We start from the raw sequence: 23,610 nt of genomic DNA, 5'->3' as shown, positions 1-23,610 counted from the left end.
ATTTTCCTAACACCCTGCTAGAAGCAAGCTCTGTGTACTCTTGATGTAAGGACCACTGAGTGACATCATGCCTTCAACAGCAAACACAGAAGTGGTTTCCTTATTTCCTGTAATAACCACTTTGCTAAAGGCTGACCCCAGAGCTCTGAAGGCCGGAATATATGCTGACATCATTTCAGAGAGGAGGACAACGTCTCCCTTGCTGAGGTCTCAAGCACCTGAGCATATGTTGATTTTTTAAAATTTTTATTTATTTTTGGCTATGCTGGGTCTTCATTGCTGCTCGAGGGATTTCTCTAGCTGCAGCAAGCAGCGGCTCCTCTCCAGTTGTGGTGTGCGGGCTTCTCATTGAGGTGAATTCTCTTGCTGCAGAACACAGGCTCAGTAGATGTGGTGCACAGGCTTATTTTCCCCATGGCATGTGGGATCTTCCCAGACCAGTGATTGCAGAAAAGGGGACTGGGGGACCCTCGAGGACATGTGTAAACTGAACATTTTATTAAAGCTCTATAGTCAGACTTTTGAGCAAAAAATGAGACTGTGGTAAACCGAGGCTGACTCAAATTTACATACTGAAGTACTGGGTTTCCATCTTTTGAAGACTGACAGAAACTTATTTTGGAGGAGCGGCCTCCAAAATAAGTAGAACTGATATCCCAGGGAGATGACCCAACCTCAACCAGGGTAACCCATAAGTCAGAATCAAACTTCGGGCCTAATCCCTGCCTGCTGGTGGCAACCAGGGGGCGAGGTGGGGGTGAGGCATCTCTGAGCCAGTTTCCTAGTCTACAGAGCAGGGAGTTGAGGGGCCTGGGGGACTCCTCTGGCCGCCCCCTCAGCTGCCCTCCACTCTGGTACATCCTCTCCTCCTTCCTGGGACCCTCTCCAGTCACAAACACCCTGAGTCCCTAGCCTGGCTCAAGTAAAGTCACTCCCTTCTTTAAAGTGCCCTCCTCTGCCCACCAGCAGACCCTACTCTCACTCTTTCCTCTCCAACAACCCCGCACTGCCTCCACTTCCTCAGCTCCCCTGCCTGCTGCCCTTGCCTGGCCGCTTCCCACTCCAGCCACCCAGCCGTAATGCAATGGACACTCAGGGACCTTCGACTCTGCCCCCTGACTCTGCTGGGGACACCCTCATCTCAGGGTCTCTGACCACACCCAGGTTTCCTTCTGTCTCTCCAGCTGCTCCTCTTCCATCCCCATGGTGACCTCTCCCTCCAAGGCCCCACAGGCCAACACCTTGGTTCCTACTAACAGCCCCTCCCTGGCTGGGAGAGCCCACCAAATACCTAGATGCTGCAGATACCAGGGGCTCTGTTTACCAGGATGCCTGGCATTGCAGGTGCAAGCATGGGTCTGCCCTGGCCACAGGGGATGAACAGAGCCCTGGTGGGCACAGTCAAGTAAATATGAGATGCTTGGAGCTGCTGCAGCCATCTGGTGACCACAAGGGAGGGAGGACACGGGGATACAAGGCCTCTGGCTTGTCTCAGACCTCAGCCCCATCTCACCCCACGATGCAGCCACCCAGGCCCACTGGAGACCTTCTGCTTCTTTCCTGTCCCCGCTCCAGTGAGCTTGGGAGGAGGGTGGCACCTGGGTCACCTTCTGCATGTGCGTTATACACACAGTGCCCTTGGTTTGTGCACATGTGTGTTCTTGTGCCCAGCAGAAACTTCTGTCCCCAAACTGCTGCAGCCCAAAAGGAGAAATCAGAGAAAATTATGAAGGATTGGAAAGGGGAAGTGGGAGTCAGGGAACCACCAAGTGGAGGGCAGAGGCCTAGGAAGAGGAAGAGGTTCAGGGGAGGCAGAGAGCTCAGGCAAAACCAGATCCAGGCCTGGATTCATCCCAAGCCCCACTCTCCGTTTCACCTCAAGCCTCCAAGCCTTGGCTTGTGCTGTTTCTTCAATATCCTTCCTTCACCTTCTCTGAAGCACAGACTCTTGCTTGAACTTCCAGAGGATTCTTTCCTTCCTTGTACACATACCAAGACTCCAGACCAGCATCCCTGCTCTGGGAAGCCCTCACTGAGTGATGTGGCAGTGATTGGTCCAGGGATGGGCATGTGACCTAGGACTAGCCAATCAAAGTCATTCCCTGAAAATCTTTTCAGGTACGTCCTCTTTCTGAACTCAAAGATGACTTGATATGAACCTGGAGCTTTTGGTGGCCAGATCAGCTGCCCCATGGAAAAAACTCAGGAGACAGAAACAGCTAAGACAGACAGAGAATGAGGGAAAGACAGAGAGAGAACAAGGATATTTTGAATTTCTGGCCCAAAGCCAATAGCATCCCTGACTCTCCAGGAACTGAGTCAATATATTCCAGTTGAATCCAGACTGAGTTATGCTTACTTACAAACAAAAGATGCTTGAATTCTGCATTATCCTCACTCTTTTTAATGACTCACACTGACCCATCATCTGGGCACAAAATAATTTATTAAGCGTTTAGTCCCTGATTTGCATTTTGACTCATCCCCAATTCCCTGATTATCAGTGATACTGAGAGGAGCCTCTGTGAGCTCACTTACCCATTTCCACATATGTGCAGTTATCTCACTAGAGCCAATTTCTAGATGTGACCTTGAATATGAAAGTGTGCTTCACTGCCCATACACCTATCCATCCAACCCTGTCTTTGGCTGAGCCATGGACCCTCCCACAAGTCTAGGTTCCTCTGTCCCTCTGTCCTACAGGCTCCCAGGAAGTCTTGTGGTCAAACCCAGATGAGGAGTGACAGGTCTGGTGGAAATCAGGCTTGTTTGGTGAGCCCATGGACTTCGAGAGCCCTGCTTGCTGCTCAGGTCTCACAGGGCAGACCCCTGGCAGCCCCCAAATGCAGGACTGCCCCACCCACCAGACCAATGCTATCTCCAGCTACGAGTCATGAGAAAAATGAGAAATCAGAGAAAATTGTGCAGGGGAGGGACTTCGGAGATGATTCATCCCAGATACTCACCCTACCCACTGCATCCCACCTAGTCCAGCTGACTTAACCACGTGCCCCATGAAGGCCAAGATTTTTGTCATGTGCCAGTGACAAAAACAGCACAACACGTAGCAAGTCTTTGATAAACACCAACTGAATGAGTGGACAAATGGATGGATGGATGGATGGTTGGGTGGGTAGATGGGTGGGTGGGTGGATGGTGGATGGATAGATGGGTGGGTGGATGATTGGATGGATGGGTGGGTAGATGAATGGATGGATGGATGGATGGGTGGATGGATGGATGGGTGGATGGTTGGGTGGATGGATGGATGGATATATGGATGGATGGATGGAGAGTGGGTAGATGGGTGTGTAGGTGGGTGGATGGATGGGTGGGTGGGTAGTGCATCAGTGGGAGGATAGAACACTCTAACTGTGCAGCATAAAGGGTTTCAAGGGCGGGTTCTGCCCCTTCCTCAGTCTAAGTCCCCTCCCTCTTCAGGTCTCAGTTACCTTATGTGTAAAATGAGGTCATTGAATTAAACCACCTCTAAGCTCCTTCCAGGTCTCTTTCCCTGAGCCAACTGTGTTCAAATGAGGAATTCTGAGTGTTGTGGCAAACATAGGTGTTATCCACATAGTTTTGCTAAGATTTGATTCAAGTGCTTTTTGTCTCTCCCCTAAGGTGTGGACAGGCTGCTGAATTTCTTTCTAAATGTTCAAAATGATGCTCGCATAAATTCAGAGTGGCAGTGAAGTCAGCACAGGGCTTGAATCTGAGTTTTGCCTCTTCCTGGCTGCATGACCTTGGACAATTGACAACCTCTCTGAGCTCAGTTTCCCCCTGTATAAAACAGGAATTGTATCACACTTCAGTGAGTTGTAAAAAGGATTAAATGAGGTGATGTGCACTTGGCACATCGCCTGACAGGTAGTGAGCCCTCCAGAAATGGTTGTGGTGGTTGTCTGGGGATTGTTGTGTGTTGTCCCATAACCAACTATGAACCTTCACCTAGTGTACATGAAGGAAACAGAGACTTCTAACATCAGGTCAGAAAGAACTTCAGAACAGCCCTTTAAGGGGAGCCCTTCTCATCTTCACTCTTCTTCCTAACCTCATATTCAAGCATAACAGCTAGAGATCATGCAGCCACTTTGGACCATGAGGAAACCCCAAGGACAGAAGCAGTAAGTTAGAAGGAGCCTGCATCACTGATTACCAGGCTTCCATGAGGGTAGTCCTGTATTACCTACCTTGGGCTTCTTTCTTGTAAGAGATATATACCACTGCTGCTGCTGCTGCTAAGTTGCTTCAGTCGTGTCTGACTCTGTGAGACTCCAGAGAAGGCAGCCCACCAGGCTCCCCCATCCCTGGGATTCTCCAGGCAAGAACACTGGAGTGGGTTGCCACTTCCTTCTGCAATGCATGAAAGTGAAAAGTGAAAGTGAAGTCGCTCAGTCGTGTCTGACTCTTAGCAACCCCATGGACGGCAGCCTACCAGGCTCCTCCATCCATGGGATTTTCCAGGCAAGAGTACTGGAGTGGGGTGCCATTGCTATACCTCTAGTTTCTTTAAACCGTTGTTATTTGGGTTTTCTGTTTCATGTAAACAAACTTACTCTTATCTGTCCCCACTTTGCAGATGACTAAAAACAAGGCTCAAAACAAGGGAGAAGTTCACACAAGTGGCAGATGTTGAGTCAGGATTCGAGTCCATGTCTCCATAGCTCCCCTACTCTTGGCTCTACTAAACCCTTTGCCAGTCATAGTAAGAGTACCTGAGATGCAAGAGACATGGGTTCAATCCCTGTGTCAGGAAGATCCCCTGGAGTAGGAAATGGCACCCCACTCCAGTACTCTAGCCTGGGAAATGCCATGGACTGAGGAGCCTGAGAGTCAGACATGACTGAGCGACTGAGCACACACACTCCACCATTTCCCCTTTTGTAGCCATATGTTTGTTTTCTGTGTCTATGAGTCTTCTTCTGTTTTGTAAATGAGTCCATTTGTAGCGATTTTTTTAGATTCTACATATAAGTGATTGCATATGGCATTAGTCTTTCTCTAACTTACTCCATTTAGTATGATAATCTCTAGGTCCTTCCATGTTGCTATAAATGGCATTATTTCATCCTTTTTATGGCTGAGTAATATTCCTCTGTGTGTGTGTGTGTGTGTGTGTGTGTATCACATCTTCTTTATCCATTCATCTGTTGATGGACACTTGTGTTGTTTCGATGCATTAACTACTGTAATAATACAAGCAGGTCTTTTAAAGGATAACATTTTCAGCCCCATTGTTAACACTTTTCTGCGCAGAGAACGGTACCTTTCTCCCCATTTCTCTTTTTGAAGTGACCCAGGAAATTTTTTTTGTGCCTGAGGCCCAGATTTGTTGAGAAAGTTCTAGTTTACCATGAATATAAACTCAAAAAGTTTTCTAAGAGACAACCTTGAGTTAGGCAAGAACCAGTGGGCAAGGGGTTATGGCATGGGGGAAGCTTTGAAGAGTCCTGAGAGTTCTAGACCAGTAGTGAATAGGCCCAGCCACTGGTCCTGAGCTGGCCACTCACTCAAATTCCAACTTGGTCAAGCATCTCCCAGAAAGGAGCCCCAGCTTTCTCTTTTCTGCATGTCTCCATCCTCAACAGGCCACCCAGGGTAGCTGGGCCACAAGGTTTCTTAAAACCTTGCCTCGAAAATCATGTAACATCACTTTTGCCACATTCTAGTGGTTGAAGAAAGACATAGCCCAGCCTAGATTCAAGGGGAAGAGAAGCAGACACCACCTCCTAATGGGAAGAACGGCAGTGTCACAATGCAAAGGGGTGTGGAGACAGCAAATGGTGGAAATCTTAGCCAGCTTTCACGTCAACCAGGCCGTCTCAACTGTGTGCCCTTCACTCATCCATTCACTCATCCATGCATCCATTCATTGTATCCATGACCACCTACTAGGCTCCCAGCACTTCCCAGACATGGAATACAGAGGGGACCTTGTCGTCATGGGGCCTCAAGACTGATGGGGAAACAGATAAGCAAGCCAACATGTGCCACAAAGTTACAAGGAAGGAGTGTTTATAGATCTTTATTTACACTGTAATTTTTTCTGATAAAGGATTGAATCAGCCTGCCCAAAAAGGCACACACAATAAAATTATGCATTTTAACCCCTAAAGAAAACTGAAACCAAAGGGAGAAAGAAGATAGTGTTTACTGAATAGCCAAGCACCTCACACATATTCTCTCCCTCCATCTTTTTCACAAGCTGAGGAGAGGATTAGTATACCCCTTTTATAGTTAAGTAAACTGAGGTTCCCACCCAAGACCGGGTGGGTCATGGTGGAGAGGTCTGACAGAATGTGGTCCACTGGAGAAGGGAATGGCAAACCGCTTCAGTATTCTTGCCTTGAGAACCCCATGAACAGTATGAAAAGGCAAATTGATAGGATACTGAAAGAGGAACTCCCCAGGTCAGTAGGTGCCCAATATGCTACTGGAGATCAGTGGAGACGATGCATATGAATTTGAGTGAACTCCAGGAGTTGGTGATGGACAGGGAGGCTTGGCGTGCTGCGATTCATGGGGTCGCAAAGAGTTGGACACGACTGAGCAACTGAACTGAACTGAAACTGAGGTTCATGGCAGATAAATGACTCACTCAAGTTCACAAGGGTCCTGAACGGCAAGGCTGAGTCTCACCTCTGAGTCTGGCCTCAAAGTCTGTGTATGACAACAGAGCAGCTGTAAAAAAGCTTTGGATTTGGTGGAGCTTCCTAGTAGCCTGGGGGAAAAGGGAAACTGAACATATTGCCCAGTGGATTACTAGATGAGAAAAAACTAGGTATTTCATTGAGGGGAAGCAAAGCCCTGCTTAGCATTGAATTAGTTTTTCTTTGCTCAAGGAAGAGTTGGTGAAAGAGAGTTTACAGGGTGGAATTGATGGGGCTCAGCTTGGACCATCTAAGTTGGATGATCCTTTAAAAAATATATATATGTATGTATTTGGCTGTGCTAGATCTTAGTTGCTGCTCACAGAATCTTTGTTCTTCATTGGAGCATGCAGAATCTTTAGTTGCAGCATGTGGGATCTAGTTCCCTGGCCAGGGATTGAACCCGGGCCCCCTGCATTGGGACTGTGGAATCTTAGCCACTGGACCGCGAGGGAAACCCCCTGAATGGCCCCTAAGTTTATAGGCAGGGAGGTTCTGTCCTCCAGTAATCATCTTCGTCTGTGTGTGTGTGTGTGTTCCTCTGTGTCGCTGTCTTTCTCTTTTTACCCACCCTCTCATCCCTCTTTCTGTCTCCTTTGCCTCTATTCCTCCCTTGCCTACACTCGAAATGCAAAGAATCCCCACTACTCAAACTCTGCTGGTTTTAGGAAGTGCTGCTACGTCAAGAGCCTGCGCACTAGACCCCAGCAAGACAGGACTTCCTCCCCAGGCTGTGCTGGGCGGGGCGAACGGGAAGGGGCCTGGTGTGTCTGAGGTGACACATCCCTGCCTGAGCAGCCCGAGTGGCAGCGGGGTCAGCGGGCTGCAGGAGTGCAGGCCACTCTCCCCCGGGGGCTTCAGAATGGACTTGTGCCACCCAGGTAAGCACCTGGGCTGACCTGTCTGGGCCTCACTTTCCTGTTCTGTAGAATGGGGGTAATAGTGCCTGCCTCACAGGAAGCAGCATGTATAAATAGATATAACACAGGTGGGACATGCAGAAACAGGCGACAGACATTGATGAGCTCAGGCTAGGCACCAAGCTGTGTTGCAAGTACTGCGAGTCCAGCAAACCAAGCAGGCATGGCCCCTGCCCTAATGAGCTTACACTCCAGAGAAGGAGACAGACAGTAAATATATGAATATGCTATCAGATGGTAAGAAGCAGGATGAAGAACAGTAAAGTGAGATAAGGAAGATGGGAGAGGGTGGCCAAGAAGGCCTCAGGAGGAGGCACTGTTTGAGCCGAGACTTGTAGCAGAGAAAGGAGTGATCCATGTGGGTTTCTGGGGAAAGAACATTCCAGGCAAAGGAATCGTCAGTGCAAAGGCCCTGAGGTGGGATTGAGAAAGGTGGTTTGTGCTGAAGATGATGATGTTGGTGAGGATAACTGTCTGGGTGACATAATAACCCTGCAGCCCGTTTGGCCTCTGGTGGGTGACGATGGCCTTTGGGGAGGCTAAGGACACCAGCTTTGCCAGGGAAGGGACTGGCAGGGGATGAGCAGCAGGGGCTATGGCTGAGAGTCTGCCTGGTAAGCAGGCAAGGAGGCTGGGCAGCTGGGATGAGAGCAGGACCAGGCTGTGTTGTGTTGTGTATCTGTGATGCAGAAAGGACCGGGACTAAGCCTCTGTGCCCTGCATCTCAGAATGTTCCAGCATGGCCTGAAACTCCAGAAGACATAGGCTGCCTGGAGCTGTCCATTTCCCCAGGTCCAGGTGACATGAACCATGTTAGCAACAGAACCCTTTCTTCAAACAAAACCTAAGACAGAGCATTCTGACCCCACCCACTGGGACTCCCCTTGCCCCAAGGGTTCTGGGGAACACAGTTAGAGAATCACTGATCTGTTTCAACAGCCCTCATTTACTTGTGTGCTCAGTTGCTAAGTCGTGTCTGAGTCTTTTGTGACCCCATGGACTGTAGTCCGCCAGGCTCCTCTCTGTCAATGGGATTTTCCCAGGCAAGAATACTGGAGTGGGCTACCATTTCCTCCTCCAGGGAATCTTCCAACCCAGGGATTGAACCCATGTCTCCTAAGTCTCCTGCATTGGCAGGTGGGTTCTTTACCCCTGAGCCACCTGGGAAGCCCTCATTTACAAATGGAACAAAAGGAGGGACACAGTCTTGCTGAGGCAAGGTGACTCCACACCCCCTGGCTGCCTGTTCAGCATTCTCACCACAACCCCTGTGCTTCTCCTGGGGGCTTTTGGGGCCAGGTGGCAACTAGGGGGGCAAGAGGAGCCCCAGGAGGAGCACTGCCAGGCTCAAGGTCACTCAGCAAGGGTGACAGGAGACAGTGAAGTAATTCCCGTCCCCCAACTACCTGTCTTTGCACCATTATTCTTGGGGTCTTCAGATACAAAAATCTTTAGGATGGTTTGTCCCCACCATGCAAGGAGGTTGTCCTCAGGAGACTGAAGCTCACAGAAGTGAACTGGAGGACAGGATGGAATTGCCTAAAGTCAGGCAGCCAATAAGTGGCAGAATAGGGACAAGATCTGAGAGGAGCAAGAGCCCCAGTTTAGCCTGGGCTGTGGGGGAGGGGCAGGAGGGGCGGGGCCTCCCAGGGAGGCCAAGGGGTGAGTCTCTGCTTCAGGCTGGTCCCGGGAGGACAGGGATCCAGCGGAGTCACTGCATGCAGTCTCTTGGGAGATCTGAGGATTCCATTGATCAGTTCGCCTATTCATTCATTCATACAATAAGCAGTCCTCTGGTGTGCAGGTCCTGGGCTGTGCGATGCTGGAGACAGCAATGACCAGGCCACAAGCCCAGCCCTGAGGGAGCTGCTGGTCTGGGATGTGGGGCAGGGGAAGAAAAATCCTGCAGGACGGTGACCCAGGGCAGATGTGCAGAGGGGCACAGACCTGCAGCCTGGGAGGGAGACACTTTCCACCCAGGGCAAGGGAAATCTGGGATGACTTCCTGGAGGAAATGAAGGGAAGGAAGGCCATTTCTCTGCTACCCAAACTGGGTCTTTATTGGAGCTCCTTCACAACCTGGTGACTTTCCCTCTCTGAGCTCAGGTGTGTCATTTCTAAGTGGGCACCGTCATCCCAGCAAGACCTAGGAAAGCGACCTGATTCAGGTCCCACCTCTGCACCAACCTGCCAGTGGTCACGATGGGCCTCTTCCTTCTGTGGGTTTCAGTTTCCTCACTCGTACAATGGACGGGATGGTGGTGAAGGGGCTGCCTCCCTACCTCCAGCTGTGGGTGTCTGATACCCGCAGGTCCCCTCCCCCGGGTCTGCTGAAACGCTGAGCGGTCTGGGCAACAAAGCCCCGGTGTGACCAAAGGCAGCCGTGGGGCTGGTGCAGCAAGACTGCAGGTTAAAAATAGAGGCAGCTGGGCTGGGGGAGGAAGCCACACGATGCGATGGGCGCACAGGGCCTGGGGGGCTGGGGCGAATGTAGCTCTGCTGGCCGCCCCCCACCCCAGATCCCCTTGCTGGATTCTGAGGAGCCTCTGCCTTCAAGGCCCCTGGATCGCACCCCCTCCTGCCCTAGAAAGGGGAAGCGGGTCCAGCTGTCCTGGAAGTGGGGCTATGAGCAGATTTCTAAAAATATGCTGGGAAAGAGGAAGGACAAAGGGGAAGTAGAGAGGAGCTGGGGAGCTGGCTGGGGCGGCACCTGGGCACACTCAGCCGGCCTGGGCCTGGGGCGCGAGAGGCGGGGTGGGGGTGGGGGGGACAGCCCAGCTTGATGAGGGGGAGTCGTTGGCGAAGGCGGCCTTCCAGAGGTGTGGATTTACAGCCCAGTGAGGAGTAAACAGATCTCATGGCAGCGGCAGTTGTTACTAATGTTTTAATATTCTTGTATTTTTTATCATTATTATCACTATTTTTATTATTGTTAAAAATCCATCTCCCACGAGCCGCACCAGTGCCTGAAACTTCGTCATCACTTGAATTGGAATCAGCAGTGGCCCCTCTCAGGCCGTGCCCTTGTCACCCTCTCTGAACCTCAGGGCCCTCAGCTCTCAAATGGGGAGAAATCCCCAGTTTTAAGCAAACAGGTGAAGGGTCAGAAGGCCCCTGTCCACCACGTGAGGAGAGCAGCAGGTTCGGGGCGGTCAGCACTGTTTCGGGGTTGGAGGAGGGTTAGATGTACTTGGCCAGCTGCCAGCTGTTTGGGTCAGGACCTGACAGAAGGGGATGGTGGCCTGAGAGGGTTCAGGAACACACCTGCCAAACCATGAAAGGAGCTACATGAATAAAAAGGCAGGACTTCCTGGCGGTCCAGTAGTTAAGACTCGGCACTTCCAAAGCAGGGAGCACGGGTTCGATCCCTGGTTGGGGAACTGAGATCCCACTTTTTGGCCACGTGGCCAAAAAGTTTAAATCATTAAAATAAAATTGAGCCTTAAAAGAAAACATTTTTTAATAAATAACCTCTCACTACCCCCTTGTCATTCCACTCTCCCAGGTAGAAAAAATTAGCACTTTCCCCAGCTCTATGATGTTGGCCTCATTTTATTTTTTTACCCCAAAAGAGAAGGGGTCTCAGACTGTGGACATCACCCTGCACCTTGTCTTCACCCTCCTTGGTGGTCAGCAGTTCTGGGTAGAAGATCCACACATAGCGTCTTGTGGGGGTTTTGACGATCTGTACAGAGATGCCTGGCTGCAGAAGACGGGTGTCAGGATGGGTATCAAAGCTGTGGCCTCAGAGCCCCAGATGGGCCAGGGTGTGAGCCACAACTCTGCCACCTTCCAGCTGTGTCCCCTTGGGCACGTCACTTTATCTCTCTGAGACCCTGGTGCCTCATCTATAGAAAGATTTAGAAATACCCAACTCCAGAGTCGGGGTCAGGATCAAACAAGATAGTGGATGGCAAGAGCCTGGAGTGCCCAGGGCCTGCAACACAGTAGGTGTTCAACCAGCATGTCTTTCCTTTGCCAGCAGCTTGGCTTGTTTGTGGAGCAAGATCCCAGATTTGCTGCGGGGATAGAGGGTGTTGGTGGTGCACAGATGGAGCACAGGAGGGCCCCAGAGGAGATGGAGAGAATGAGTAGGAACTGCTAGGCAGGGAGGAGAAGGAAGGGCATTCCTGACCCAAGGAACAGAATGTGCAAAGGCCCGTGGAGGGAAAGAGCAGCCAGGAGGCCCTCAGGCCAAGGGCAGGGGTGGGTGCAGTGTGAGATGAGCATCGGCCGGGTAAAACTTGGGGTCTTCTTTGTAATATTGATTGTTTGGCTATGCCAGGTATTAGTTGCTGCATGAGGGATGTTCAGCTGCAGCATGCAAATGCTTCGTTGCAGCATGTGGGATCTAGTTCCCTGACCAGGGATCAAACCTGGGCCCCCTGAATTGGGAGTGCGGAGTCTTAGCCACTGGACAATGGGGACGTCATGGGAGACTGGATGGGAGGGACAGAGTGGAGGCAGGGAGGCTTCAGGAGGCTCTGGGTTATCTGGAGAAAGTAGCCCAGGGTCTGGGTGAGGATGGAGGCTGTGGAAACAGAAAGAAGATAAACAGGGCTTGGTGATAAAGGAGACACAAGGCTGAGAGTGAGGTGTGTGTCAAGGAGCTTCCTGGGGTTCTGGCCAGGGTATCTGAGGGGCCATTCCCACAGCTTCAGAACTCAGGAAGAAGGCCAGGTTGAGGCGACATTCTAGGAGTTCTGCTTTAGTTGCAGTGACAAACGAGCTGATGGTCAGGACACAAGAGGGGTGGAAGGGTCTGAAACTCAGGGCAAGGAGTTGGAGCTGAGGCTATGGGTGTGATTCCTTGGCCCAGGAAGAGAGGGAATAATAATGAGACCCCACAGGAAGAGAGGAGACGTCAGCCTGGGCCCCAGCCATGCGATATCCATGGCTCATCCTTGACCATCTACCTTGGGGAGCATCCACAGAAACATGGAATTCCTACCTGGCTTCTATCCGACAAGCAGCCAGTCAGGAATTTACTTGGCCTCCACCAGCAGGTGTACCCTGGGCAAGAAACGGGCCTTCAGGACAAACCCCTGCCAACAGGAAAACAATGAAAAGCAAACAAACACAAAAGTTTGATCTTTCACTCCAAAGTCAACTAGAAGTGACTGGGTTTTTCCACTGTGGAACTCAGCCTCCCTCCACTCCTGACAGAGGAGTTCCAGGTCCCAGTCTCTAGCACCGCCTCCCCTGCTATGGCCCCGCTCCAGACCCCGTGAAGATGGCCCCTCATTCTGTCCATCCCTGCATGTTTCCAAAGGCATGCAGAATCTACCTCTCCTGGGATGGAGGCTTAGGTGTGGGAAAACCAGGGTTCTGATGCCAGCACTGCCACTTCCTGGCTGTGTGACCCAGAGCAAGTCACTTCACCTCTCTGAGTCTCAGTGTCTTAAACTGAGAGAGATCCTTTTAGAGGTTAATGAGATGCTTACTTTGTCCCTTGGTATAAGTGCTACCTCCCCTCACCTCCACTTCACTCCCACTTGGAAACCAGGATCTCTAGACCTCATAGTTGCAGGGAGAGAAAGGAAAACTCCCAAGTGGGTCACTAGAAGGATGGTACCACTCCTGGTTCCTGAATCCCAGTAGATTACCTCCTGGGAACAAAGCACCATCTAATGGTCATTGATTTAAGGTGTGTAGTACATCTTCAAGGATGGTGCCCCATCCAAGCGGTTTAACACCTGCAACTGACAGCTCAGCTGCATCTTCAACAGGCTGCTCTGTCGCTCCGTTAGGCCAGCATCTTCCAGTGGTGAAATGTGTGAGAGCACCATTGAGTCCTTAGGCCGCATGCTCCTCCCACGCCTTCTTCAGTGTAAAGAGGGCGCCTTAGTCCAGTGGGATGTTTTGCTGTATTCTGGGTCAGCATATTGAGCCCTTGGATAGTGGTGCTGGCCCAGGCTTTGTGGGCAGGAAAAGCCACCATAAGCAGAATGAGGGATCCAATGTAATAGATTTGCTGCCAAGTTGCTGGCTGCTCTTGTCGAAAAACAGTGGGTCTCTGTTGCTGGCAAGTCTGATGTGGAATAGTGGCAGTAGCTTGGGGACCCTGGATGAGTGGGTCCCCACAGAGCCTCCAAAGAGGTCACATGGCTGCTTCATCATGTACCATGGTACCAGCATTGGGCTAGCCAGGCAGAGACTGGCTGATGTCAACTGGATGAGTCATTCTCTCTGCCTGGTGATTTAGTGACTCTCCTGTGGTGGCTGTTTCCTGGGGAACATCAGTGTGTTTACAAAAATATTCACACTCTGCACACTGCCATAGGGCCACCCACTTGCCTCTTCCCCAGGCCTTTTTGTTCTCAGTCTTCTTTCTTTCTGACCAGTCAAGGCACCTTCTTCTACTCATGAATACAGGTATATTCTCACTTCACACTGCTTCTCTTTCCACATGAAATAAATGCCTTTCCCAAAGCTCTGCCTACTGGAAGGACTTCTCGCCATTGTCCTTCTGGAACACCTTGAGCAGGGTTGTAGTTCAGTAGCTATTCAGTTTTACTTGTAACCAAACCCTGAGCCATCCATCCCAGAACAAAGTGCAGCATTTTTCTCCTTTGTCATCAGGTCACAAGGGACCCATCCGTGAAGACATACTATGAGCTGAAGGACCTGGTGTAACAGCAGTGGATGACATGGGGGTCTGGGTCATCTGTCCCTGGGGCTTCCTGGATCCTTCTGTCTCTAAGGATTGCTGTTGGGCTCACTTGACTTTATCACTTGGTGGGTCAGACAGACCCATCTTGGCTGCTTGATGAGGGGGTTATTACCATATATACTTGATACAGTGTTGCAGAAGCCTTACTTCTCTGGGCTTGGCCTCTCCTTCAGTCAATAGGGCTTGGGTCTAATAACTGGCTTGGTCCACAAACCAGGCAAGGGGCCTTGACTTTTTATACAGTGCCTGCCCAATGGGAGCAGTGTATCCTTGGGTGAGGCAGCTCCACTTGGGCTGAGGTAAGTTCTGAGGACGAACTCAGCTGTGAGTCCTCAGCAGGTTACACACGCCCACAGCAGCCACTGAGGGGGTGGGTGCCTTGGTCCTGCAAGGGAGAGCTAGGAGGCACAACGTGGCAGCCATCATATGTGTGCTGCGCCCTTACCATACGTCACATACTCACAGAGTGTTTGGCAAAAGTCAGCATTTTGAATCCTGACGACCACCCTCTAGGTTATGGTTCATGTTTCAGAGACAAGAACACTGTGCTAGTTGTTTCATGTTTGGCTGATGTAACAAAAAGGCTCAGAATAACAGAGAGTGAGACATCCTCAAAACTTACCCCTCATTGAAAAATGACTCTTCTCCATATGGATGCCTGGAGCCCCGATTCCTTCTAGCCCGATGCCCTGCCATCTCAATACCCAGCTGACATCTCAAAGTCCAAGATAGCTGCTCAGTCGACAGCAGGAGGACGTAGGGAAAGGGACCCCTTGATAGTCTCTCTGCTTTTATTTGGAAGAGATCATGTCTGTACTTGTAAAACCTTTAAGAAATGTGATCAGGCGCTTCCTGAAGCGAAGCCTTGAGAGTCGAGAGGATTTGGATGAGCAGACAAGAGAAGGCATCCTAGGGTGGAGGAGCTATAGAGGCCAAGCTGGGGAAGTAAGACTGTTAGGCCATTTGAGGGCAGGCTGCACTGGTGGGCTCTTGTTGAGAATGGTGGGGAACAAGGCTGGCTGGAGAGGCCTGGGAGACTGTGGAGGCCCCAGGACCAGGACGAGGACTTTCTCCTCTAAGGAATCAAGATTCCATGGCGATTTTGACCAGGAGAGTGTTATGGGACAGAAAGCACAGCAGGGTGAATAGCGGTGGGTCAGCTGACCCAAGTGGGGAAACGGTCACAGCGCCTCGCACAGGACACGGGCACACCCGCGTCTCCTTGCATTCATTTCCAGGTGAATTGTAGTCATCCCAACCCAAGTCCCACCCTGGCAGCAACTTGCCCCTTTGGAACCCTGGCCAGCCCACCTCACTTCTCTGAGCTTGAGTGAAATGTCCCCCCAAATCCAGTTTCCTCATCTTTATAGTAAGGACATCAGGACCACCCTACTAAAGGCTCATTACCTCGCCTCTCTTGAAGGTAGCTGTGGCCATGTGACAACAGGTGGCCAACGGGATGTCAGGGTAAATGATTGCCACTTCCTGGTCACAAAATATATGAATAGATGAGAGATACATGGTCCAATGAAGAAATAAAGTTACAGCGAAGGATGAATGCCTGTGGCAAGTATGGCACTGAGTACTTGCTATGTCAGCCTCTTTCTAGGTGCTGTATGTGTGTATGCTCAGTCATGTCCAATGTTTTGCGGCCCAATGGACTGTAGCCCACCAGATTCCTCTGCCTGTGGAATGTTCCAGGCAGGACTGGAGTGGGGTGTCATTTCCTCCTCCAAGGGATCTTCCCAACCTGGGAATCGAAACCTCATCTCCTGCATTGGCTGGTGGACTCTTTCCTTTTTTTTTTTTAAATGTATTTATTTTTTGGCTCTGCTGAGCCTTGGTTGCTGTGCAGGCTTTTCACTTGTGTGGTGAGCGGGGGCTGCTCTCTGGTGGTGGGGCTCAGGCTCCTCATTGCAGTGACGTCTCTTGTTGTGGAAGGGTACAGGCTCAATAGTTGTAACACACAGACCTAGTTGTTCCGTGGCATGTGAGATCTTCCCAGATCAAGGATTGAACGCATGTCTCCTGCAATGGCAAGTGGATTCTTTGCCACTAGCGCCACCTAGGAAGCCCCTTACTAGGTGCTGAGGATATAGCAATGAGCAAAATGATTGAAGCGCCTGTTCTCATGGGGTTGGGTGGAACGAGTAGAACACAAACGATGCAAGTAAACAGATGGCTGAGCGAGTCTGAGCGAGTCTGTACCCAGAGGGGCAAAAGAAACAAAAACCTGGTGGAAGGCGAGGGTGGGGCAAGAACTGCTTTAGACAGAGCAGTCAGGGAAGGCCTAGTGGAGAAGGTGGCATCTCAGCCATGGCCTGAGTGAAGAGGGCAAGCAAGTCATGGGTTTCTGGAGGGAGGTGAGCCCTGGGGAAATGAGAGATAGCCAGGTGGCTAAGGATGGAGCTGAGGGATGGAGGGGAGGGCTGGGAAAGAGCCAGGGAACCACCAATTCTTCTCTCTCCAGACCCAGGGGAGCTGAGCAGCGGGGAGGCGGAGGAGCTGCAGCAGATCAAATGGCACCGGCAGCAGCTTCTGGAGGATATCCAGGTGTGCTCACACTCAGGTCACAATACACATGCTTTTGTCCACACTCATGTTCATGCCCTCAAACCGCACCCACATATGAGCAAACACTCTTACTCGCTCCTGACCCAGCCAGGACCAACAGCAGGCCTAGATTCCAGCCCACTCGGAGCCTTGGCCTTGGCCCTTAGGAGTGGGAAGGACAGAATTCCCAAAGGGACTCCCCACTCCTGGCTCAGCTTCCAGGGCCTAGAGAGAGCCACGAGAGCAAGGCAGAGAAAGGGAGCAATTGATTAAGCACCTACTATGTGCAGAACCCCACCTTCATGGCCTCCATCTGGTCTCATCCCCACCCTGGGCCTCAGCTTCCACCCTCCTAACATGTAGACCATTTAGTCAAGACAACGCCAATATCTGCCTAGCACTTTGCCACCTCATCAGCTCTCAGACATTAGCTCATCAGATTCCCAGAAACCTTCTGAGACAGGCCCTGCTTCTGCTCCTGGAATGAGCCACGCAGCTCGGTCCTGCCCCTGGGCCTTTGCACTCACAGTTCCCTCTGCCTGAGACTCTCCAAGCCCTCCTTAGAGCTCCTCCTTCTCCTAGTTCATTCTTGGCTCAAATGTCTCTCCTCTTAGGGGCTACCCTGTCCACCCTGGCTGTAGTTGCTGGAACCCCACCCTCCACCCCACCACGCATATACCTAGGATTCCAGAGAAAGCCAAAGGCACAGGATCATTCCCTCAGCAAGTACCTACCACCTGACAGGCTCTTTCTAGACCACTGCTCTGACCATGTTCTGCATGGTCATTTCAATTGTCCCAAGATCCCAACCCCACTGGACTGTGAGCTCCATGTAAGGGGAGCCTGGGTCTGTTTCCCACCACTGCATCCCCAGCCCAATGGTCAGAGCATAGTAGGTGTTCAATTAATAATTTTACATGAACCCACCCCCCATTTTATTTGTGGAGAATTCACTCAGTGACTGGGCCAAAATCACATGGACAGGAGCTGACTGGGCTTAAAAGCTCTAGGTTCTACGCTTCCCCTAGGTCCCAGGACAAACCCCTAGGAACCACCCACCCCCTTCCAAGGTCTTGGTGGAGGAGAGGGAGGGCTGGGGTGCCTTCAGGGACTCTTGCCAGGTGCGCATGCTGCTGCCCTGCAGAGGGATGCTGGACAAGCTGCCACCCCTCCCCATCTACCCAGTGGTGGTTGTTGGCAGAGTTAGGGGGTCTCCTGGAGACATGTTGGACACATAATGTCACCTCTCTGGGCCTCAGTGTCCTCTTCTGTAAATTCCACTGGAATTGCAAAGTCCCCAAGAAGAGAGCCTAGGCTGTCTTGTACCATGGTGCACCCAGAGAATCTGGCTTGTAGTGGCCACAGAGCCTAGGGTGGGGCAAATGGATGGAAGGAGGGAAATCAGAGAGGAGTTGGGCCCTGATCACAGGGCAGGAACTTGTCCTTCTTGATGTGGAGGTAGTAGGGAGCCATGGACAGAGTTTGAGCAGAAGAAGGGCCAGCACCAAGCTGTGCTTCAGAAAAATGGCAGCTGGGTGGAGAAGGGCTTGTGGGGAAGGTTTGACTCAGGGCAGGACACCTTACAGCGGCAGAGGCAAGAGATGGGAAGACTGGAAATAGAGTGTGGACTGGGGACTTCCTCACCCTGAGACAGGAGCCCAGGGAGAATTAGATATAAACAGAGGCAGTAAGCTTGGTTTGGGATTTTGAAGATAAGAGACATCTGGAAAAGGGATCTTCCTGGGGAGGGACCCTTAGTGAGAGCTCAAGATAGAGGTCTGGGAGTCATGCCCAGGGTGGGAGTGGTTGTGTTGTGTGGAGAGGGCTGTGAAGCCCATTTTGTCCTGGCCTCCACCCCCTGACTCTCCCTCTTTGTAATGCCCCTGCCACTCCACAGAAGCTGAAGGATGAGATTGCAGATGTGTTTGCCCAAATCGACTGCTTCGAGACAGCAGAGGAGAGGTGAGGGGCCAGCTGGGGACCCAGGGAAACTGCCACAGTGGTTTCTCGAGGATTTCACGTGTCAGGAGTAAGAGTGAATGAGCCCAGGCCCTGGTGAAATCGGGGATCAGACCCCCAGAGGGGAGGCTTCGGGGTGAAATAGGAACACGGCAGCTCTGACAATCCATCCTCTGGTCTGGTCTGGTCCTTGCTTCCAGACTGCCCCCTCTCTTCAGTATCAACCCCCCTTCTCCTGCCTCCTCCACCCCAAGTCTCTCCCAGCCCACCTGACCCCACCCCTGACCAATCACTGGCCAGGAGTATCCTGGGAAAGGTCAGGGAGGAGGAAAACTCAGCCCCAAGGATGAGGACTAGGAAGCCAAAGGCCTTATGGGAACAAAAGCCACGCCTGTGGTTAGGCCAAAGCTGGTCCACCCCACCCCACTCATGGGTGTCATCCACTCCGCCCCTTCTGTGGGAAGATGCCCTCTGGCTCTGAAACCTGTGGTTGGTCCTCTCCCTTCTCTGGGCTGCAGTTCCCTACTTGTGCAATGAGAAGGTTGGTCCATACATAACCCCTAGGGCCCCAGGGCACTGACTCCTACGTTCGGTGTCTCAGAAGATCCCCACCCTGCCCCTGCCAGCCTCAGTTCTCTGATGCCTCTGATCTCCACCTTCCAAGCAGGACACACACACGCACACATGCACGCACACTGATGCGCGCACACACTGTTACACACACACACACACGTGCACAGCCCCCATGTCTCTAGATCCCCTGCTCCAGCCCCAACAAAGACAATAACATAATATTTACACAGCTCCTACCACCCGTTGTTTTCAATGCTTTAACCTCTCAACAATGCTTGGGGTGCCGGAGGTGGAGTCACCCCCCATTTTACAGAAGAGGAAACTGAGTCCCAGAGAGATGAAGTGACTCCCCCTGAGTGGAATTTGCACCAGGAGTCTGGCTCCAGAGCTTATGCTCTCCTCACCCTCCCCCACCCTACCCACCAGCCTCCTTGTTATGTTGCTTCCACTCCAAGCCCTTCTAAATCCTCTCCCCGGGAGCATCTCTGGGTCCCGAGGTCACAGCTTCAGAGCTGGTTAAAATGCTGGTGCTGAGCCCATTGGAAATTGGGTTTCCTGGCTCAGGAAGGGGTCCAGACCCTGCATTTCTCACATTCTCCCAGGTGACTCTGACCCCACGTGGAGGTCCTTAAGGAATACTGGCTCTAGCCAAGAAAAGCATCCTTGGGGATTGGAGGGGTGCCCTGGGGTCCAGGGGCGTCCAGGCTGATGTCTTTCCATCTACAGCCGCATGGCCCAGAGGGAGAAAGAGCTGTGCATCGGGCGCAAGAAATTCAACATGGACCCCATGAAGGTGAGCAGTGCGGGGGTTTGGGTTGGGGGGCCAAGGGAGCTGCATGCTGGGCACCTCCACAGTGTCTCCTTCTTCCCCTCAACCGACACGATTACCTACTTTCCAGAGGAGGAAACTGAGGCCCCGCTGGGCTCAGCATCTTGTCCAGTGCCCCATGCCATCAGGGCTGGGGGCTCCGCCTCCCCACAGCCAAGTAGCCCCGGGGCCTGAGGTGGGAGCCAGGAGGATGATGGGGGCTCTGTGATGTCTATGAACTTGGGGTCCCCTGACTCTAGGCCCCTGTCTCCCACTCTGTGAGTAGGACTTTGGTTGGTCGGGCCTTTGGACTATGGGGCTCAGTCTCTGGAAGTGTCTTTTAGTTGCTCAGCTTAGGTAGCCTGTCCTGAGATGCTGGCATAGAGCCCTGAATGCTCAGATCTCAGCTATGGTCTAACCCCCACCCCCACTGGCCTCAGAGGAACCCCAGCTCCCACCCCTCGCCCAGCTAAGTGGCAGCTGGGCTCCTTTCCTGCAGGAACCGAGACAGGAAGAAGCCACAGCTGACACACAGAAGTGGGGTCAGGGCAGCCACGGGGTCCCTGGAAATTTACTGCTCTGGTTTAGAAGGCTGCCTCTTCTGCATCACAGATCTGCATCACAGGGAGAGGACACAGAAATGGACCCCTGTTCCCATCCACATGGACCACACAGACCACACACACACACAGACACTCACATTCCTGCCTAAGTGCCCCTCAGGGAGGGGGCCTCTGAGGGGTCCCCTGGGCCATCTGCCTGTCACACAGAGCCTTCCACAGTCTATCCCCACTCTTCCAAGCAGCCTCTTCTCCAAAAGGAACAGGGATGCAAAGGCATCATCACAGAAAACCAGAGTCCAACCCCTCCAACTCCTAAAATTAGAATGACAGACTTTGAGTGCCTGGGTTGTGAGGTGAGATGTTTTGATATTGTCAAATCTGAAAAGTGGGGCAAGGCACACTCCCATTTTCACCCAGAAAGGGGAGGAAAGGCACTGCCGGCAAAAAGTGTCTACCTCTGAGCCGTAGCAATTTCCTCTCCTTTTGATTGAGCTGGGTTTTTTTCTAATTTTTATACAATGGCCATAGATTGCTCATGAGAAAAAAATGAAACACTACTTTTAAATAATACAAATATTAAGGGGACAAAAGGAATAGTTGAATCATTCAATCTTAAAATTATAAATTCATTGAATCATCAAAACATATGATCAGAGAGTGGCAGACTGAGGGGGACCTGGGGGAGCAGCTGGCATGAACCTGGTTCATAGCAGGAACCCATGTCTGTTTGCATACCTCTGCTGATGGGGAACTCATCACCTTACAAAGGCAACTTCAATTAAGGAGAGTCACAAATTCCCAGAACAAGCTGTGCCAATGCTAGAATTCTAGGCCCCAGGGCTCTGGCCACAGGTGCTCCCTCTCTCCCCCTTCCCAGGCCAGCTGCTGGGTGGGGGCTGCTTACAGGCTCTGTGTACCACCTCCAGGGCATCCAGTATCTCATTGAGCACAAGCTGCTGACCCCCGACGCCCAGGACATCGCCCAGTTCTTGTACAAGGGCGAGGGCCTCAACAAGACAGCCATCGGCACCTACTTGGGGGAGAGGTAAGGAGGGTGGGGCCTTAGGAAGGCAGGGAATGAGGATGTGCAGCTGTGCACAGGTATGTCTGAGGGGTGGGTTGTGTGTGCAGGTAACTAAGGAACGAAGCATTTAGGAAAATCGTAACTCCTGCGGCTTGAGCAGGTTAAGTCATCACTCTCCTTCCAGACCTTGAACCAAATCATGTCTGCCTTCATTCCTTCCTTCACTCATTTAGAAAACAAGTAGATATTTTTAATATCTACTGTGCTTCCTGCATAGCTCAGTTGGTAAAGCATCTGCCTGCAATGTGGGAGACCTGGGTTCAATTCCTGGGTCAGGAAGTTCCCCTGGAGAAGAAAACGGCAACTCACTCCAGTATTCTTGCCTGGAGAATCCCATGGATGGAGGAGCCTGGCGGGCTACAGTTCACGGGATCCCAAGAGTCGGACGCCACTTAAGGCTATCTTTACTAGGTTTACTAGGTGCACCAGGCAGTGCTCTAAGCCCTGGATTTATACCAGTGAACAAGACAAAACTCCTGGGCAGGGGAGTGGGGATAAATTGGGAGAATGGGATTAACAGATGCAATACCATACATAGCAGATTAACAACAAAGAATTACTATGTGGCACAGAGAACTATATTCAATATCTTGTAGTAAACTACAATGAAAAAGAATTGAAAATAAAGAATATATATATATATATATATACATACAAATCATTTTGCTGTACACCTGAAAATAACACAGTTATAAATCAACTATACTTCAACTAAAAAGAAAAAAAACTTCTGCCATCAGGGAAAGTACATTCTAATGGGGAAGACAGGTACCAAAATATGTAAACTAAGTTAGAAAAAATTAAAAGTTCTTTGGAATACAAACAAATCAAGAAAAGGAGATGAGAAAGTTCTGGGAACTGTGCTTCAAAGGCTGTGACTTTAAATAGTGTGGACGCAAAGGGTCTCACAGAGAGGGTGAAATTTAGAGGAGGTAAGCAGTGTGGCTCTAGGGGAACAGCATTTCGGGTCGAGGGAATAGCACATGAAAAGGCCCTGGGGCAGAAGCCTGCTGAAGGACCAATGAGCCAGTGAGACAGGGGCAGAGGGATGGAGCGTGGGAGGAAGTAGTCAGTGACAGACGGGGACCCCTGAGAGGGCCCTGGGCCGAGGGGTACTCTGAGGGGATCCCTCTGGCTGCTGGGGAAGGGCATAGACTGTAGGGGACAGGTGTGGAGCTGGGCCAGCAAGCCAACACCCCCTCTCCCAGGCACCTCAGAAAACACTCTCCTTCTCCTAAGCAAGCTGGGAATGCAGCTGGCAAGAAGGGCAGGGCTTTCTGATTTCAGATCTGAGAAGACAGAGGAAGTGGGGGTGGACATGGTTCTCTCCATTTTACAGATGAGAATACTGGGGCTTGGGGAGGTCTGGTGGTTTGTGAGGGGTCACCCAGACAGGAAGTGACTCAGGACAGGCCACTCCGAAGCCAGAGCCCCCCTCCTGACTGAGATCAGTGCTGGTAAGCCAGGAGAGTTGGTGGGGGTGGGGGGGTCTGCTGTGAGTGGGAGGACATGGGTGTGCAGATAGCGGTGGGAGGATGGTGATGCAGGTCAGACATGTGAGCAGACCAGAGGGTGGCTGGATTCAGAAGGAGGATGTCTCTCACCTCCTTGGCCTCCCCCACCTCAACCCCCTCTAGAAGGGGGTACAGATGCTCAAATGTGTCACCCCTCCCTTCTGTCTCCTCTCCAGAGACCCCATCAACCTGCAGGTCCTCCAGGCCTTTGTAGATTGCCATGAGTTTGCTAACCTCAACCTCGTCCAGGCCCTCAGGTGAGTGGTCCAGGAGGCAGGGGCCTGACTCCCAAGGGGCTGGAGGGGTGTTG

General features: G+C 51.6%; 1 protein-coding gene across 1 annotated transcript in view; it reads left to right on the top strand.

Annotated features, from left to right (window-relative positions):
• The first annotated feature begins 7,438 nt into the window (after nt 1-7,438).
• CYTH4 (cytohesin 4) overlaps nt 7,439-23,610 on the top strand; it is a 33,519-nt gene continuing 17,347 nt past the window's right edge. The window contains exons 1-6 of the mRNA XM_055574035.1: nt 7,439-7,534; nt 16,717-16,799; nt 18,697-18,761; nt 20,058-20,124; nt 21,629-21,747; nt 23,477-23,557. Coding sequence (XP_055430010.1) covers nt 7,516-7,534; nt 16,717-16,799; nt 18,697-18,761; nt 20,058-20,124; nt 21,629-21,747; nt 23,477-23,557 — 434 coding nt within the window. The 5' untranslated portion in view covers nt 7,439-7,515. The remainder of the gene's footprint in view (nt 7,535-16,716; nt 16,800-18,696; nt 18,762-20,057; nt 20,125-21,628; nt 21,748-23,476; nt 23,558-23,610) is intronic.

This window comes from Bubalus kerabau, chromosome 1 (genome assembly GCF_029407905.1).
Source record: "Bubalus kerabau isolate K-KA32 ecotype Philippines breed swamp buffalo chromosome 1, PCC_UOA_SB_1v2, whole genome shotgun sequence".
NCBI lineage: Eukaryota > Metazoa > Chordata > Mammalia > Artiodactyla > Bovidae > Bubalus > Bubalus kerabau.
The sequence above is the reverse complement of the archived record's forward strand: the minus strand, read 5'-3'. Positions and strand labels throughout refer to the sequence as shown.